Below are 17811 nucleotides of genomic sequence, written 5' to 3' on the forward strand. Positions count from 1 at the left end.
TTCCTTTCAAAATACAACCAGTTGCTCCTTAGTCCCATGTTGCTGTAACAAATGGTGGTAAATTGTAACCATGTTAACAGAAAGGAATGTGATTTACATGATGACAAAGCAGATGGTTTACTGTTCAGCAGTCAGAAGGAAAGATCAGTAACTGATTTCGGTTTCAAGACTTAACTCATTCAAGTTAATTTTACCTGCAATGAACTTCCTTGGAGATTATTTTAAGAAAAAAATTCAAAATCTTTATCTCCCATCTCAGAAATAGAAACCTTTCTGGGATGTGCAAACTTTTCATTAAAATGTCCTTTATTTCTGCTTCTTTCCCAGTATAAGGAAGTTTGACTTCAATAGCTCTAAACAGAACAAATAAAAAGGGGAAAAAAAACTCAATTAATTTATTTACTATGTGCCCCAGAACAACGTGTTAATGGATAACAAAATTTGAGGAACTTGTATTAAAATTAAATTTCTTTAATTATAGTAGGAATGAGAAAATACCTAGATATGAAAATAACTGGTACTGCTTATGAGTGTAAACCAGACAGAGTCTTGCTCTGCTTTCTGTGGTATCATAGTACTGGCTAACTAATTCTATATTCTAAAACATTATTACTTTATCACTTTTTCTGTCTTCTATTCATTCTTCATTATAATTATATTGAAGATGAACTAAACTCAGTGTTCAATTATTTCAGTCATCTTCCTTTTTACCCAGAAATAAATGAATGGTTCTCTGTTCTGTGAAGAAAGCTGACACAACTTATTTTCATATCTGTCGGTTTTTATAGTTCTTGTTATGACTTATCATCAATATATATTTGCAATTAAAGGTCATCTTCCTTTCATTCTATTCTTTAACTTTCTAAGAGGGAAACCTTAAATAATTATAAAGCTGAGAAATCTAAATAACGCTATCTTTTGGTCTTTCTTCTACAGTCTCATTTTTCTACTCTTAATAGAAACTACAGTTAAATATAAGGACTAAAGATGTGTAATATAAAAAAACTAATGTCTTGGCCACTGTTTGAATAGATATCTGGGTTCCACAATAGCTGACTGCATGGTAAAACAAAAGTTAAGGAAATTGTGTTATTCTCTCACTATAGGCAGTTTATCACTTAAGTAGCCTATAGAGCAGGAATTTCCTCAAGTTCATTCATCATTATTTAAATTCCAGAATTGTTAGCTGGTTGGTTTTTTATATTGACTCTGAGGTAAGTTACAGTTGTAATGGGGGACTTGAACTATTTGGACAGCTGCTTGGAAATGTCATTCTATTAATAGCAAGACATGTGTCTGACTATGCCTACCATTCCCTTCCTTCATTACTACTTACTAACTATAAGATGACATGACATGGTCACTTTTTCCCAAGGCTTCTAGGTTTTATAAATAGTTATTTTTTGCTCAAAATTTGGACCAGATAAACTGTTCTTACCATGTTTTTCTTTTCTGAGAAATGAAATTGCCAAGAGTGCAAGTCTTCAGACTCAGGTGAATTTTTTCTTAGGGCATGGGGTGGAAACTAAATACTTAACATATTATTTTAGAAGGACGGTCAGTAATCTTATGGGAGAGATGCCAGAAGCTTAAGAAATTGGAATTTCTTTTTATCTTAAAGAGCTCTTTTACAGAGTGTCTCCAAACATAAATATTTTGTGAGATATAGATATGTTGGTTGGATGTAAAGACAATTTGTAGATAATTAAATAACTGCACTAAAATACTAGCATGTCATGCATTTAAGCTTAATTCTCATAGAAGTAGAGTTGAAGCTCACTGAACATAAATTATAGTTCACCTTATCTTTACTTTTATTAACAGCTTAACTTCTCTTTAAAATACAGCTTCCTCTTTTTAACTGTATATGCTCCATTAAATTGTCTTGATTTTTTCCCCCTTAGGACAAAGTTGAGAAGAAAGATATGCAAGGAGAAGATCAGGTAAGAAAACAATAGTAGTAACACCAACAAAAAATCTATTGAGGAAATCTAAGTAAAAAATTATTTGTTGCAATACTAAAGACAAGTGTGATGGGGCAGGATGTACTGAGATTTATAATTTTATGGTTCAAAGTATAGTTACTAAATTGTCTTGGAATTGCTACTATTAACAGCTGCCTACAATGTGGGAAAAAGTGAGTCAAATGGTATCTTTTCACAGTATACCAAATATCCGGCTGGAAACATCTGGATGACTTACTGGTTCACTCTGCATGGATAAATTTAATTCTGTTTCTGTTAAAGTTTTAACGCTTGATCTCTTTTGGCTCTGGGCTTTTGGATGTCATGGTAGTTGAATATATTGTCACCTCCTTTATCTTCTGTGTTAGTTATGGTGTGTGTGTGTGTGTGTGTGTGTATGTGTGTGTGTGTGTGTGTGTTTGAGGCAGGGAAAGAGAGACAGCGAAAGAGGGGGGGTGTTATATAATGTCCAAGAAATCCAAGAAATTGCTGGACAGTTATGTTATTTTTTGTTCCTGCTAGTGTATAAGAGTTTCTAAAATAGTGGGGATTTTTCTGTTTTTGTCCGTTTTTTTTGTAAACTATGTATCTGTTCACCAGAAAATTTCTTTTAATTAATTTACCACTGTCTTAGAGATGTATTTTTGTCAGTGAGAAGAATTTGAATACACAGAAGTGAATATACAGAAGCATTATTGAAGCATGAACATATTTCAGCAAAGAGATACTAATTTTTAAATTTTTAGTCACAGAACTTAGAAAAACTACAGTTACTGTAAGAAAATATATTATTGATCAGGTTTTTTTCCTTTGAAAATTTGGCATTTTACATTTGGGAGTCAGGCTGAAAGTACACAATTTAATATTTCAAACATTTGGTTAAAGTAGAACCTCTTGCTTAAACAATTGGCCTTTAAGGTAGAGGGCTAAACACATTTTTTTAAAGATTTATTTATTTTAGAGAAAAAACAAGCACAGTGGGGAGGGGCAGAAGGAGATGGAGAGAAAATCTCAAGAAGACTCACCCCCTTGCAGCTGAGGACAGAGCTCAATGCGGGGGCTTGATCTCAAGACCCTGAGATCATGAGTCAGAAGTTAACTGACTGAGCCATATGAGCACCTCATAGAGGGATAAACATATTTTCTGAGTAAATTTTCAGGAATTCACATACTATTACTCTCTCTCCCCCCACCTACCCCCCCCACACACACACCACAAACATAGCTACAGCAGGTATGAAAAGGACACTTAGAGATTCATTTGTAAGTTGCCTTCTAGGCAACCAACTTAGTATAGATTGTTTGTGTATGAGTTCATAATTTGTGGATTTTTAAAAATATGTCATTGTCATCCTTGGTGGGATTAAATTAGATATGTATGTCATTATCATCCTTGGGATTAAGTTGGATATGTAAACAATCAGAAAATTTGATTGTTCCTTATTAGCAGTGAATAATAAGATAGATAACTTGAAGATAGCCTAATTGCAGAGTTTTTCTGTTTAGTGACTTTTGAGGAATGATACACTCTTTCCTGAGTTTTGAGATTTTGGGGGGGGTTCATATATCCTCTGCTTTTAATCACTTTCAACCTACTGCTACACTATTTTTTTAGTGTCTATAGTAGCTTCTAAAGGAAAAATACAAATATATTAGCAATTATAGTTAGAATAGTTAGAGAATAGAGCTCTCCAGTAAAATTTTATCAAATGCTGTTTAATTTTTTTAAGATTTTTAAAATTAATTTAATTATAATGGACACACCATGTTACATTGGTTTCAGGTATACAATACAGTGTTTTGACAGTTCTATACATTACTTGGTGCTTTCATTCTAAGCATACTCTTAATTCCCTTCACCTATTTCACCCATCCTCTCACCCATGTCTCCTCTGGCAACCCAGTTTGTTCCCTATATACTTAAGAGTCTCCGGTTCTTTGTTTGTCTCTTTTGTCCTTTGTTCATTTTCTTTTGTTTCTTAAATTCCATGTATTAGCGAAATTATAGGGTATTTATCTTTCTCTGGCTGACTCATTTCATCTAGCATTAAAAAATGCTATTTCAGTTAATCTTATCTTGGGGCATCACACTCATTTATCTACAGATACTCCTGATTATTGTAGATTTTTTTAAAATTAGCTTTTAATTCAAGAGTACTGTTGGAAATGCATTCAGTTAGTTGGGAGTATGTCACCTTAAATCAAATCTTTAAACTATTCAGAATTGGAATTTAGAATTCAGGTTTAGAATTTGGGCTCTAGAGTCAGGCTGCCTAGGTTTACATTCCAGATAAAACTTACTAGCTATGATGTTGCACATAATACTCACTGGCTCAGAACTTCCCTTGCTGTATCTGCAAAATAGAGATCATGACAATGCTAAAATTGTTGTATTACCTGAGATAATTAACTTTAATTTTTGTGTATAGTGCTTAGTATTAGCTGTAGCAGCTATTTCTTTCCCTCCTCCATCTCTTCCTTCCACTCCATTGCTGCTACTGCCTCCTCCTCCTATTTCTCCTCTTCCTCCTCCTTTCTAGTAGTAATAGTAGTATTGAAGAACTGTATACCACAGTCTCTTGGCTTTCTGCTCCAATACACATTACAAAGTTTATCCAGAATAATCGTTCTTTGGCATTATCCTCAAACATTCCCTTGTGCAGAAATATGACTGATTAAAATCAGACTGCTAACTCTACCATTAAAGGTTCTTTGTTAGTTTAATCTTTAGCTTTAATGTTAACTCTCCAATTCACTTTTCAGCATTCCTGACTTTTCTACTTTTTTTTCAGACAATTAAATCCTTTGCAATTGCTGGCCCAAAACAGCAGATTTTAAGAATGAGAAGGAGGGGCACCTGGGTGGCTCACTGGGTTAAAGCCTCTGCCTTCAGCTCAGGTCATGATCCCAGGGTTCTGGGATCGAGCCCCGCATTGGGCTCTCTGTTCATTGAGGAGCCTGCTTCCCCCGCCCCCCCCCCCCCCGTTTCCCTCTCTGCCTACTTGTGATCTCTGTCTGTCAAATAAATAAATAAAATATTTTAAAAAAAGAATGAGAAGGAAAGAATGAGTGGCTCAGTCAGTTAAGCATTTGCCTTCAGCTCGAGTCATGATCCCAGTGTCCTGGGATGGAGTCCCATGTTAGACTCTCTGCTCAGTGGGGAGTCTGCTTCTCCCTCTCCATCTGCTTGGTATTCCACTCTCTTGTGCTCTCTCTCACTCTCTTTCTCTGTCAAATAAATAAATAAAATCTTTTTTTTTTTTTAAAGAATGAAAAGGAAAGGAGCCCAGGCATCTTGAAAAATAGTGATGGTAACAATAAAAGCTATAATATTAATAGCTTACATTTGTAAGTTTTACCATCTTTCATGATCTGCAAAATACATTCATATATATATAAAGTTTATATATATATATAAAGTTTATATGTGTATACACACATATTAACAGCTTATATACACACATATACTAACATGTTATCTATATATATATATATACACATACATATTAACAACTTACATTTTAAGCTTTACCATCTTTTACCATCTGAAAAATACATACATATATAAAGTTTATATATATATATACACACCTACATATATAAAGTTTATATATATATGTTGTGTATATATGTGTGTGCATATATATATGGTGTGTATATATATGTGTGTGTCTGTGTGTGTCTCTGTGTGTCGCACACAGAGACACACACATATATATACACACACACACACATACTTTCAGGATTAAAAAACGCTTTACAGATCCTTCCATAAATTTTCCTCATTCAAAAAGGGGAAGGGTTTCTCTGAAAAAATCAACATACATAAATAATATATGAATTTGAGGCTGTTAGAGCAGACCATGAGGAGACTTTTTTTTTTTTTTTAACCATATAGCACAGTGTTTTAACCATAAGCTTTTTACCATAGCGCTTCTTAGGATAGATGAGTAAATTCAGAACTGATGATAAAGTCCTTAAGGGTATATAAGAGACAACACTCTTCAACTAGGAGTTCATTAGGAATGATCATCTCAAGTTAAAAAAAAAAAAGTTTGAGGGATTGAGGAGCACAACGTATATTTGAGAGAGAATGAAAGACCACAACTTTTTTTTTTTTTTTGATAAGGATGTAAAAGAAGGATTAGCTTGGAGAGTCATTGTGGATGCCTGTAATGTTTTGGATTTCTATGAATAGAAGTTGTGGAGAAGTCATAGTCTAATATAGAGTCCTAACCCCTTGATTCATAAGGTCCACAGAGATTACTGTTAACTTTGTTTAAAGAGTCACTTTATAGGTTCCCTTTCCCTCATGTTTTGGTTATCACCACACTTCATAGAGAAGGAAAAAAAATGGTTATCTTTGAGTTTGTCACATGTCAAAGTACTCAGGATTCTTAGTATCCTTGGATGCCATGCCCTTTTTAGATGGCAGGAATTTTGTACTTACTCTTTTTTGCATCTATGTACTTAAGTCTAACTGTCTTAACAGAATGAATGAAAATTAGCTTAAAAAAGTGAAATTGTAAGTCAGTGGTGTCCTGGCAAATGTTGAACTGGTTGTTTGGAAAAAACAGGCATGATATATAAATACAGATTTAGATAGATATATAAATATATATGAACATATATGGTATATATATTACTGATATTAAGGTAGGTAGCCCAAAATTAAATAATAAAATGTATGGTGCTCTTTATCATAAGTTCCATATAGCCAATTTTCAGAGAATACATTTGTTGATTTTTTAAGTTTTTATTTACATTCCAGTTAGCTAATATACAGTGTTATATTAGTTTCAGGTGTACAATATAGTGATTCAGCAATTTCATGCATTACTCAGTGCTCATCATAAGTGCACTTCTTAATCTGCATCATTTATTTAACACAGTGTCCCACCTCCCTTCTCTCTAGTAACCACCAGATTGTTCGCTATAATTAAGAGCTCTTTCTTTATTATTATACTTATTTTTATTAAAAATGTGTTTTTATTTTATTATTTTTGAAATTTTAGATTCTCTTTAATGACAGATTCATATTGTTTATATATGTGTATTAAATTTACTCATAAAATACCTGATTATTTTTAATTTAATTAGTTAATACACTAATTATGCAGGATAAATTTTATAAAATTATATCAATACTAACCAACTATTATTGTGATTTTTATATGATCTCGCTTTAAAAAAGCTGCAGGTTTTTAACAAGTATCTGTTAGGCTAAATGGAGCAGAAAAATGTTAACAAGAACAAAATACTAGCACCATTTATTAAAAGTAACTGAACACTTGACACTGTATTAAGTACTATGTGTACCAGTCTTACTGAATCATTGTAACAGTCAGATGATGTAGTTACTTTCCAGCATCCTGATAGATAATGATGCTTCCCTAATAACTATTTCTATTTGGACATGCCACACATTGTAAGGATTATACTTACCTATTTTTCCAGGCAGTTGCTAGCCAAATCACTATCTAGTAGTACTGGAGCTGGTTGATTAGAGCCTTCACCTTGATTAAAGCACAGTGAGAATGGGTCTTCCACATTATTTGTGGAAATAACTTTTAAACTCATTAGCTTCTTTTAATAAATGAGTGATTCCTGTTAACAGGCTGAAGTATATAGAATACAGTACTCAGTCACAATATTTACAACTATTTCAGATGTCAATCAGAGAGATGAATTAAATGAGATTCCAGTTGCACATGGAAGTACAAACTGTTATTATCAATATGAAGGTTTGTATAGCTTGTAAACTCAACTTTAAATTCCATCAATCTCACAAGGAAGGCAAGTCTTGCAGTATCATACAGATTTGTATTTATATTGCATAAAATAAATCACTTTTCCTATTCGTTGAAATAATTGTTGTAAATGCCAGGCTGGTGATATCATGGGATTATAGATCTGATTATCTGTAATTTCAGATATTTCTTTTTTTTTTTTTTACTTGTGAGAGGACTAGTTTCAACTTAGTTATCTTTTTTTTCCTTTCCTTAATTTTTTTTAAATTCCAGTTAGTTAACATAGAGCATAATATTATTTTCAGGTATAGAATTTAGGGATTAATCAACACCCAGTGCTTGTCACAAGAATTGCCTTCCTTAATACACATCACCTATTTAATCCATCTCCTGCCTACCTTCCCTCAAGTAATTATCTGTTCTATACAGTTAATAGTCTGTTTCTTGGTTTCCCTCTCTTCCCCCCCCCATGTTCATTAGTTTTGTTTCTTAAATTCCACGTATGAGCGAAATCATGTATTTGTCTTTCTCTGACTTATTTGCATAACTTAATTCTTTGTGGTTCCATCCATGTTGATACAAATGGCAAGTTTTCATTCTTTTTATGGCTGAATAATATTTCATGGCACATATATGTGTATATATGGTACATATGTATATGTGCATGTATATGTATGTGTGTTTGTGTGTGTGTGTACTACATCTTTATCCATTCATCAGTCAGTGGACATTTGTACTATTTCTGTGACTTGGCTATTGTAGATAATGCTGATATAAACATCAGGGTACATGTATCCTTTGAATTGGTATTTTTGTATTGTTTGAGTAAATACATGTATCCTTTGAATTAGTATTTTTGTGTTCTTTGCATAAATAACTAGTAGAGCAGCTGCTGGATTGTAGGGAAGCTATATTTTTAATTTTTTAGGAACTTCCATACTGTTTTCCAGAGTGGCTACACCAGTTTGCATTCCCACCAACAGTGTGGGAATCCACATCCTCACCAGCATCTAATGTTTCTTCTATTGTTGATTTTGGCCATTCTGACAGGTGTGAGGTAAGTTCAAATACAGTTTTAAAATAGTTTCAGGTGTACAGTATAGTACTTCAAAACTTCCATACATCACCCTGTGCTCATCATGACAAGAACATTTCATAATCCTCATCACTTACTTAATCCATTCCCTCACCAACCTACCCTCTGGTAACCAGGCTGTTCTTTATAATAGATATTCTTGCTTTGTCTATCTCTTATTTTTTCCCTTTCCTTGTTTGCTTGTTTGGTTTTTCTCTTATATTCCACATCAGGGCAGGGCTCCTGGGTGACTCCATCGGTTTCTGTCAAATAAATAAATAAAGTCTTTTAAAAAATAATAAAGTCCACATAGGAGTGAAATCACATACTATTTGTCTTTCTCTAATTAACTTATTTCTCTTAGCTTTATACTTTCTAGCTCCATACATGTCATTTTAAATGGCAAGATTCCATTCTTTTTTATGGCTGGATATTATTCCATTGTATATATATACCACTTCTTCTTTATCCATTCATCATTGGATGGACACTTGGGCTACTTTCATATCTTGGCATAGTAAATAATGCTGCTATAAATACAGGGGTTCATGTATCCCTTTGAATTAGTGTTCTTATATTCTTTAGGAAAATATCCAGTAGTGTGATTGTTGGATCATAAGGTAGTTCTATTTTTAACATTTTGAAGAACTTCCTTACTGTTTTCCACAGTGAGTGCACCGGTTTGCATTTCCACCAACAGTGTAAGAGGGTTCCCCTTTCTCCACATCCTTGCCAACACCTGTTGTTCCTTGTGTTTTTTATTTTAGCTATTCTTAATATTGTGAGGTGATATCTCATTCTAATTTTAATTTTTATTTTCTTGATGATAAGTAATGTTGAGCATCTTTTCATGTCTGTTGGTCAAGTGTGTATCTTCTTTGGATAAATGTCTGTGCATGTCTTCTACCCATTTTTAAAGTGGATTATTTGCTTTTTGGGTATTGAGTTTTATAAGATCCATTTACATTTTGGATACTGACCCTTTATTAGGTATGCCATTTGCAAATATCTTCTCCCATTCCATAGTCTGTCTTTTAGTTTTATTGATTATTTCCTTACTGTGAAGAAGATTTTTAATTTTGATTTAGTTTCAGCAGCTTAGTTTTGTTTTTCTTCCCTTGGCTCAGGAGACACATCTAAAAAGAGTTGGTAAGGCTAGTGTCAAAGAGGTTACTGCCTTTGTTTTGTTCTAGGATTTTTATTGTTTCAGGTCTCATGTTTAGGTCTTTTAATCAATTTTGATTTTATTTTTGTGTATGTTGTAATAAAGTTAGCCATTTTCTTTCTTTTGCATGTTGCTGTCCAGCACCAATTGTTGTAGAGACTTTCTTTTTCCCATTGGATATTCTTTCCTGCCTTGTCAAAGATTAATTGACAGTATACTCATGGGTTTATTTCTGGGTTTTATATACTGTTCTATTGAACTCTGTATTTATTTTTGTGCCAATACCATACTGTTTTGGTACAGCTGCATAATACAACGTGAAGTCTATAATTGTGATGCCTTTGGCTTTGCTTTTCTATTTCAAGGTTGCATTGGCTCCTCAGTATCTTTTGTGGTTCCATACAAATTTTAAGATTGTTTGTTCTAGTTCTTTGTAAAATGATGTTGCTATCTTGATAGGGATTACATTAAAGGTGTAGACTGCTTTGTGTAGTATAGATTTTTGAAGAATATTTTTTCCTCTAATCTATGAATATAGAATGTCTTTTGACTTCTTTGTGTCACCTTGCAATTTCTTTTTTCAGTGTTTTGTAGTTTTCAGAGTAGAGGGCTTTCAACTCTTTGGTTAGGTTTATTCTTAGGTATTTTATTATTTTTGGTGCAGTTGTAAATGGGGCTTTTCTTCATTTATGTTTCTGCTATGAAATATCAGAAAAAAAGCCCCCTAAGAATAAAAAAATAAGAATGAAAAAAAGCCCCCTAAGAATAAACCTAACCAAAGAGTTGAAAGCCCTCTACTCTGAAAACTACAAATTGCTATATAGAAATACAACAGATATTTGCAGATTGATTTTGTATCCTTTGACTTTACTGAATACATTCATCAGTTCTAGCAGTTTTTTGGTAGAGTCATTTGGGTTTTCTATATAGAGTATCATGTCATCTACAAATAATGAAAGTCTTCTTTTCCCATTAAGGGTGATATTATCTCTGTTTTGTTTTTTTTTTAAGATTTTGTTTATTTATTTGGCAGTGATCACAGGTAGGCAGAGAGGCAGGCAGAGAGAGAGAGAGGAGGAAGCAGACTTCCTGCTGAGCAGAGAGCCTGATGCTGGACTCAATCCCAGGACCCTGGGATCATGACCTGAGCTGAAGGCAGAGGCTTTAACCCACTGAGCCACCCAGGCACCCCTATCTCTGGGTTTTTCATATGGTATTTATTATGTTGAGTTCTGTTCTCTCTAAACCTATGTTGTTGAAGATTTTTCTTATCAATGCCTGTCATACTTTTATAAATGCTATTTCTTCATCTATTGACATGATCATATGGTTATTATCCTTTCTTTTATTGATGTGATGTAACACGTTGATTGATTTGTGAATATTGAACCATACTTGAAACCCAGCAATAATTCTCACTTGTTCATGTTGAATGTTTTTTTGATATATTGTTGAATTCAATTTGCTAGTATTTTGTTGAGAATTTTTGCATATATGTTCATCAGAGATTTTGGCCTCTTGGTTCTCTTTTTTACTGGAAACTTTATCTGTTTTTTTTTAATATTTTATATATTTATTTGACAGAAAGAGAGAGAGAGAGAAAACACAAGCAGGGGGAGTGTGAAAGGGAGAAGCAGGCTCTCCGCAGAGCAGGGAGCCCAGTGCGGGCCTTGATCCGAGGACCCTGGGATCATGACCTGAGCCAAGCCAGATGCTTAATGATTGAGCCACCCAGACACCCCTATCTAGTTTTCTTATAAGGTCAATGCTTGCCTCATAGAATGAACTTGTAGTTTTCCTTCATTTTGGGGGGACTAATTTGAGAAGAACAGGTATTAACTCTTCTTTAATTGTTTGGTAAAATTAATATGTGAAGCCCTATGATCATGGACTTTTGTTTGTTAGGAGATTTGTGATTACTGATTAAATTTCTTTGCTGGTTATCAGTCTGTTCAACTTTTCTGTTTCTTCCTGTTTCAGTTTTGGTAGTTTATATGTTTCTAGTAATTTATCCATTTCTTTCAGGTTGTTCAATTTGTTGGCATATATTCATAATACTCTCTTAAAATTGTATTGCTTTGGTATTGGTTGTTATTTATCCTCTGTCATTTGTGATTTTATTTATTTGAATCCTTTCTCTTTTTTTGATAAATCTGGCTAGAGTTTTATCAGTTTCACTGATTTTTTTCCCAAAGAACCAGCTCCTGTTTTCATTAATCTGTTCTATTGTTTTTTCAGTTTTGATATCATTTCTTTTTGCTCTAATATTTATCATTTCCTTCCTTCTACTGGTTTTAGGTTTTGTTTGTTGTTTTATTTCTAGCTCCTTTAGGTGTAAGTGTAGGTTATTTATTTGTGATTTTTCTTGTTTCTTGAGGTCAGTGTGCATGGTTATATATGTCTTTCTTAGAAGATCTTTTGCTGCATTCCATATGTTTTGGACCATTGTGTTTTCATTTTCATTTGTTTTCATGTATTTTTTTAATTTTTAATTTTTTAAATTTCTTTTCAGTGTATCAGAATTCATTGTTTATGCACCATACCCAGTGCTCCATGCAATACGTGCCCTCCATAATACCCACCACCGGGCTCACCCAACTTCCAACCCCCTGCCCCTTCAAAACCCTCAGATTGTTTTTCAGAGCCCATGTATTTTTTTAATTCTTCTCTGATTTCCTGGTTGACCCTTCATGTTTAGTAGAATATTATTTAACCTTCCTTGTATGTATGTTCTTTCCAGATATTTTCTTGTGTTTAATTTTTAATTTCATAGTGTTGCAATCAGGAAAGATGCATGGTATAACTTTAATCTTCTTGAATTCGTTGAGACTGGTTTTGTGGGATGATATATTATCTGTGCTGAAGAATGTTCCATGTGCGTTTGAAAAGAACATGTATTCTGTTGTTTTAGGATGGAATGTTCTGAATATACCTTTAAATCCATCTGTTCCAGTGTGTTCCTCTAAAACTGTCGTTTCTTTGTTAGTTTTCTGTTCAGATGATCTGTTCATTGATGTAAAGGGGGTTTTAAATCCCCTATTATTACTGTTATTATCATTAGTGTAATTATGTTGGTGTTAACTCTTGTGTATTTGGGTGTTCTTCTCTTGGATGAATATTTACAATTCTTATATCTTCTTGTTGAACTCACCCCTTTATTATTATATAGTGCCCTCCTTTTTCTCTTGTTACACTCTTTGTCTTATAGTCTGTTTTTGTCTGATATAAGTATTGCTACCACGGCTTTCTTCAAACATCCGTATGCAAGGTAGATGTTTCTTCATGCCCTTACTTTGAATCTGCAGGTGTCTTTAGGTCTAAACTGTGTCTCTTGTAGGGAGCATATTGATGGTTATTGTTTTTGTATCTATTTTGTCACCCTATAACTTTTGATTGGTGCATTTAGTACATTTACATGCAAAGTAATTATTGCTAGATATGTATTTTTGTCATTCTGTTACTCATTTTGTGGTTGTTTCTGAAGATTTTCTCTGATCCTTGTCTTTTTCTCTTTCATGATCTGCTGGTTTTCCTTAGTAATGTATTTGGATTTCTTTCTCTTTATTCTTTGCATATTTACTAGTGATTTTTGATATATGGATATATGGCTACAATTAGGCTTGTGTATGACCTCTTCTGCATTTAGCAGTTTGTATTACAAAGTCATGCATGTTTGAACCAATTCTTGTTCCTATTCTCCCTATATTTTAGTTATAAATTGTTATATTTTATACCCTTTTATTTTGTGAATTCCTCAATTAATATTTTTAAAGAAATATTTATTTTTACTGCTTTTGTGTTCCCTACCATCATACTTTCACTTCTGGAGTCTTCTTTCTACTAAAAAAATTCTCCATTAATATTTATTGCAGGGGTGGTTTAGTGGTCATCAACTCCTTTAGTTTTTGTTTCTCTCAGAAGCTTTTTATCTCTCCCTTTTTTCTGAATGATAGCCTTGCTGGTTATTCTTGGGTACATATTTTTCCCATTGAGCACATTGAATATATCATGCCACTGCTTTCTGGCTTGCCATGTTTCTGTTGAGAAGTCTGCAGCTAGCCTTATAGGTCTTCCTTTGTAAATTAAGGACTTCTTCTGTCTTGCTGCTTTTAAGATTTTTTCTTTATAACTATATTTTGCAAATTTAATTAGAACATATCTTAGTGTTGGTCTGCTTTTGTTGACTTTGACGGGAGTTCCCTGTGCTTCTTGGATCTCAATATATGTTTCATTCCCCCTATTAAGGAAGTTTTCAGTTATTATTTCCTCAAGTTTTCTGCCCCTTTTTCTGTCTCCTCTTCTTCTCAGACTCATACAGTATGAATGTTATTACATTTGATGGAGTCATTGATTTCCCTAGGTCTATTCTCATTTTGTACAACTGCTTTTTCTTTCTTTTGATCAGCTTTGATTACTTTCCATTATTCTGTCATCTGTGTCACTAAATTCATTCCTCTGCTTCCTTCATTATGTTGTTTATTCCATCAAACATGTTTCTCATTTCATTAATTGAGCCATTTATCTCTGCTATGTTATTTATTATCTTATTTTAAGGGTCTTGCTCATATCTTCTATTCTTTTTTCAAGTCCAGTGAGTATCTTTATAATCATTGCTTTAAATGCTCTTTCTGATATGTTACTTATATCTGTTTTACTTAGCTCTCTGGCTATGGACTTGCTCTGTTCTTTCATTTGGGATAAATTTCTCTATCTCTTCATTTTGTCTGCCTCCCTGTGTCTGTTTCTGTGTGTTAAGCAATTCAGCTTTAAACAAAAGCTAAAAAAAGAAAGAAGGAAAGAAAGAAAAACTAATCTATGTCTTCTGCTCTGGAAAGTAGTGACTTTATCCAGAAAAGTTTCCGCAGTACCCTGGCACTTCAGAAGAGTATTTTAATGTGTTGCTTATGCCCTGCTCTTCTGTTTGAGTCACTTTTCCTTTTAGTGCAGTCATCTGTACAGACTCTCTGTCTTCTGTGAGTTGAGCTTGTTGTCTGTGGTATTAGTGGGACCCAGGCAGGTCAGCTCTGAGGGAGTATGCCCACTGGATAACTTGAGAATAGGGAAACAGTGTGCAAAATTTATACTGAGCCACTAGCCCTGCACTTGATTTATAGAATCAGAAGTTTGTCAGTTTCCATGGTGAAGATATTCTGTGTCTGATTTCAATCCATCATCATGATGCAGTTGGGAAGAAATGTACAGTAGTATACCACCTTATAGATATAATAGATTTAAATGACTCAAGAGAATGGAGTAGAAAAATGTGGTAAAACAATGAAAAGTGAGTTTTGAGAATTTACTACCTTTGTTTTTAACATAATTCAGGTAATTGTAAGCTTACTTTATTTTTAATAATGGCTATATTTAGCCACCAGTTTGCCAGATTTCTGATGGTTCATAAGTTACCTTTATCAAACTAGTAAATGCCAGCTCTAGTTATCCACTGAAAAACAATACCATTGTTTCATTAAAAATCTTTGAGTGATTCTGTGTGTTATCAAGCATTTTTTTGAGATATAATTGACTAATAACATTGTATGAGTTTAAGGTATACAACCATGTTGATTTGATATATTTATATATTGCAATATAATTACTACTGTAGCTTTGGCTAACGCCTCTATCATGTCACATAATTATTTAATTATTATTTTTTTCTGATAAGAATATTTAAGATCTCATCTCTTAGCAATTTTGAAGTATATCACATAGTATTGCTGACTATAATTACAATGTTGTACATTGGATCTCTAGAACTTGTTCATCTTCTAATTTAAAGTTCAGACATTTTGACCAATATCTCTCCATTTTCCCAAAGCCCAGTCCCTGGTAACCAGCATTCTACTCTCTGATTCTGTTAATTCATATTTTTTTATATATAAAGCAAAACCACAAGAAATATCACCTCACACCTGTTAGAACGGCTGTCATCAAAAAGACAAAGAGACAGCAAGTGTTGATGTGGATATGGAGAAAAGGGAACACTTGTGCACTACTGGTGGGAATGTAAATTCATACAGCCACCATGGAAAATAGCATGAAGGTTTCTTTAAAATTTATAAATAGAACTGTCATATGATCCAACACCCCCACTTCCGGATTTATTTGTAAAAGAAACAAAAACAGGATATCAAAAACGTATTTGTTATTCCATGCTTATTGCAGCATCATTCACAATAGCAAAGATATGGAAACAACCTGTCTATCAATGAATGAATAGATAAAAGAAGACTTACTGTGTATATGCAGTAGAATATTATTCAACCGTGAGAAAGAATGAAGTCCAGCCATTCACGATAACATGCATGGTATCCATTATTTGTGGAATAATGTAAAAAACCTAACCTCATACCCAGGATTTTAATCATACAGAGGAAGTCACTGTAGGAAAGTATTAACTGTTAAAATGATTACCCTGTCTGAATGCAAAGGTCTGCATATTGAATGATATCTTTAGTATTATTTGTGGTACCTATATAACATCCTTCAGTAAACTTCCAATACTTTTTAAAAAATAAATACACCACCAAATGTTATGGGAGTAGGAAACATCAGGGTGGTAAACAAATGAAGAAGAGGGGAGTCTGAGGTGAAGAAGACTGAAATAGGAAGATAGTAGCAGGAGGCATCCATCTCAATAGTAACCCTGAAAAAGGTAACTCCAGTTGTATGTTTTCTATTCCTGCTATAATAAATTAGCACAAATTTAGGATCTTACAACACCACCAATTTATTATTTTATACTTTTGTAGCTTGGAAGTTTAGTATATGTCTGAGTGGCCTAATATTCAATGTGTCTGCAGAGTTGCTTTTCTTCTCTTGTTGTACCAGGAAAAAATCCATTTTCTTATTCATTCAGGTTAGTGTCAGAGTTCAGTTTCTTACCTGTTTCCTTGCTGGCTGTCACTGAGAGTCCTAGCTTTTAGAGGCTATTTACATTCTTTGCCTTATAGCCCCCACACTTCAGCTTCAAAGCCAGAGATGGCTGGTTGAATCTCATGCTTTCCATCTCTCCTGACATTTCTTTCACTTTGATATCTTTGTGATCTTTTCATTTTCCTCTTTTCCTTTTAAGGGCCCATGTTACTGCACTAAGCTTATTTGAATAATTCAGCATAATCTTCTCATTTTTAAGGTTGGTTGTTAAGCAATTTTAATTCCCTTTTGCCATATAACATTACACATTCACAGGCTCCAGGGATTATGACATGAACATCTTTGGAAGGGCCACTGTCCTGCTTACCACATTGGAGTGGAGCTCTATATAAGCAACATTTGAAGTTATTGACCTTTATTTTTGCTTTTACCCATTTTGGTGTTAAGGTATGGTATGCTACTATGGTCTTCATTCCATCTATCCCCCAGGAATATCTGATTTTAGACATTTTGTTCACCCTTAAGTGTAAATGGATAAAAACTGTTTTTGCAGGGAAGTCACATTGTGTTTAGATAAAATATTTTCCATATTTCACCTCAAGCAGGTAATTTTTAATTGTGTTACTACTGTGTGACCTTGAGTCAGTTACTTAACTTTTCTAGTCTTCAGTTTCTTCATCTACTGAATTGGGATCAAACAGTTCCCTTGTAGCATTGTTATGAGTATTAGAAATAATATGAGTAAATCCTGAGTCCAGTGCCTAGCATATAGTAGGGGTTCAATAAGTTATATATGTTGTAATTATAAACTAGGATTTCATTTACAATGTTCCATTTGAAAAAAGATTCATTTAGTTTTGGATCACCAGTTATGTACCATGTGTACAATGTGTACTTACAGAAAAATGATTATATTTCACACTAAAAAATTCACAAAGTATTGGTCTCCAGTACTAATATATCTAATTGAAACAACTGACA

At 33.4% G+C, this 17811-nt stretch overlaps 1 protein-coding gene across 1 annotated transcript in view; it reads left to right on the forward strand.

The window, feature by feature from the left end:
- Nucleotides 1–17811, forward strand: part of LOC116583220 — a 258959-nt gene that overhangs the window by 46333 nt on the left and 194815 nt on the right. The window contains exon 4 of the mRNA XM_032331251.1: nucleotides 1905–1943. Coding sequence (XP_032187142.1) covers nucleotides 1905–1943 — 39 coding nt within the window. The remainder of the gene's footprint in view (nucleotides 1–1904; nucleotides 1944–17811) is intronic.

The sequence above is a fragment of the Mustela erminea genome, chromosome X (genome assembly GCF_009829155.1).
Source record: "Mustela erminea isolate mMusErm1 chromosome X, mMusErm1.Pri, whole genome shotgun sequence".
In the NCBI taxonomy this organism is placed as follows: domain Eukaryota; kingdom Metazoa; phylum Chordata; class Mammalia; order Carnivora; family Mustelidae; genus Mustela; species Mustela erminea.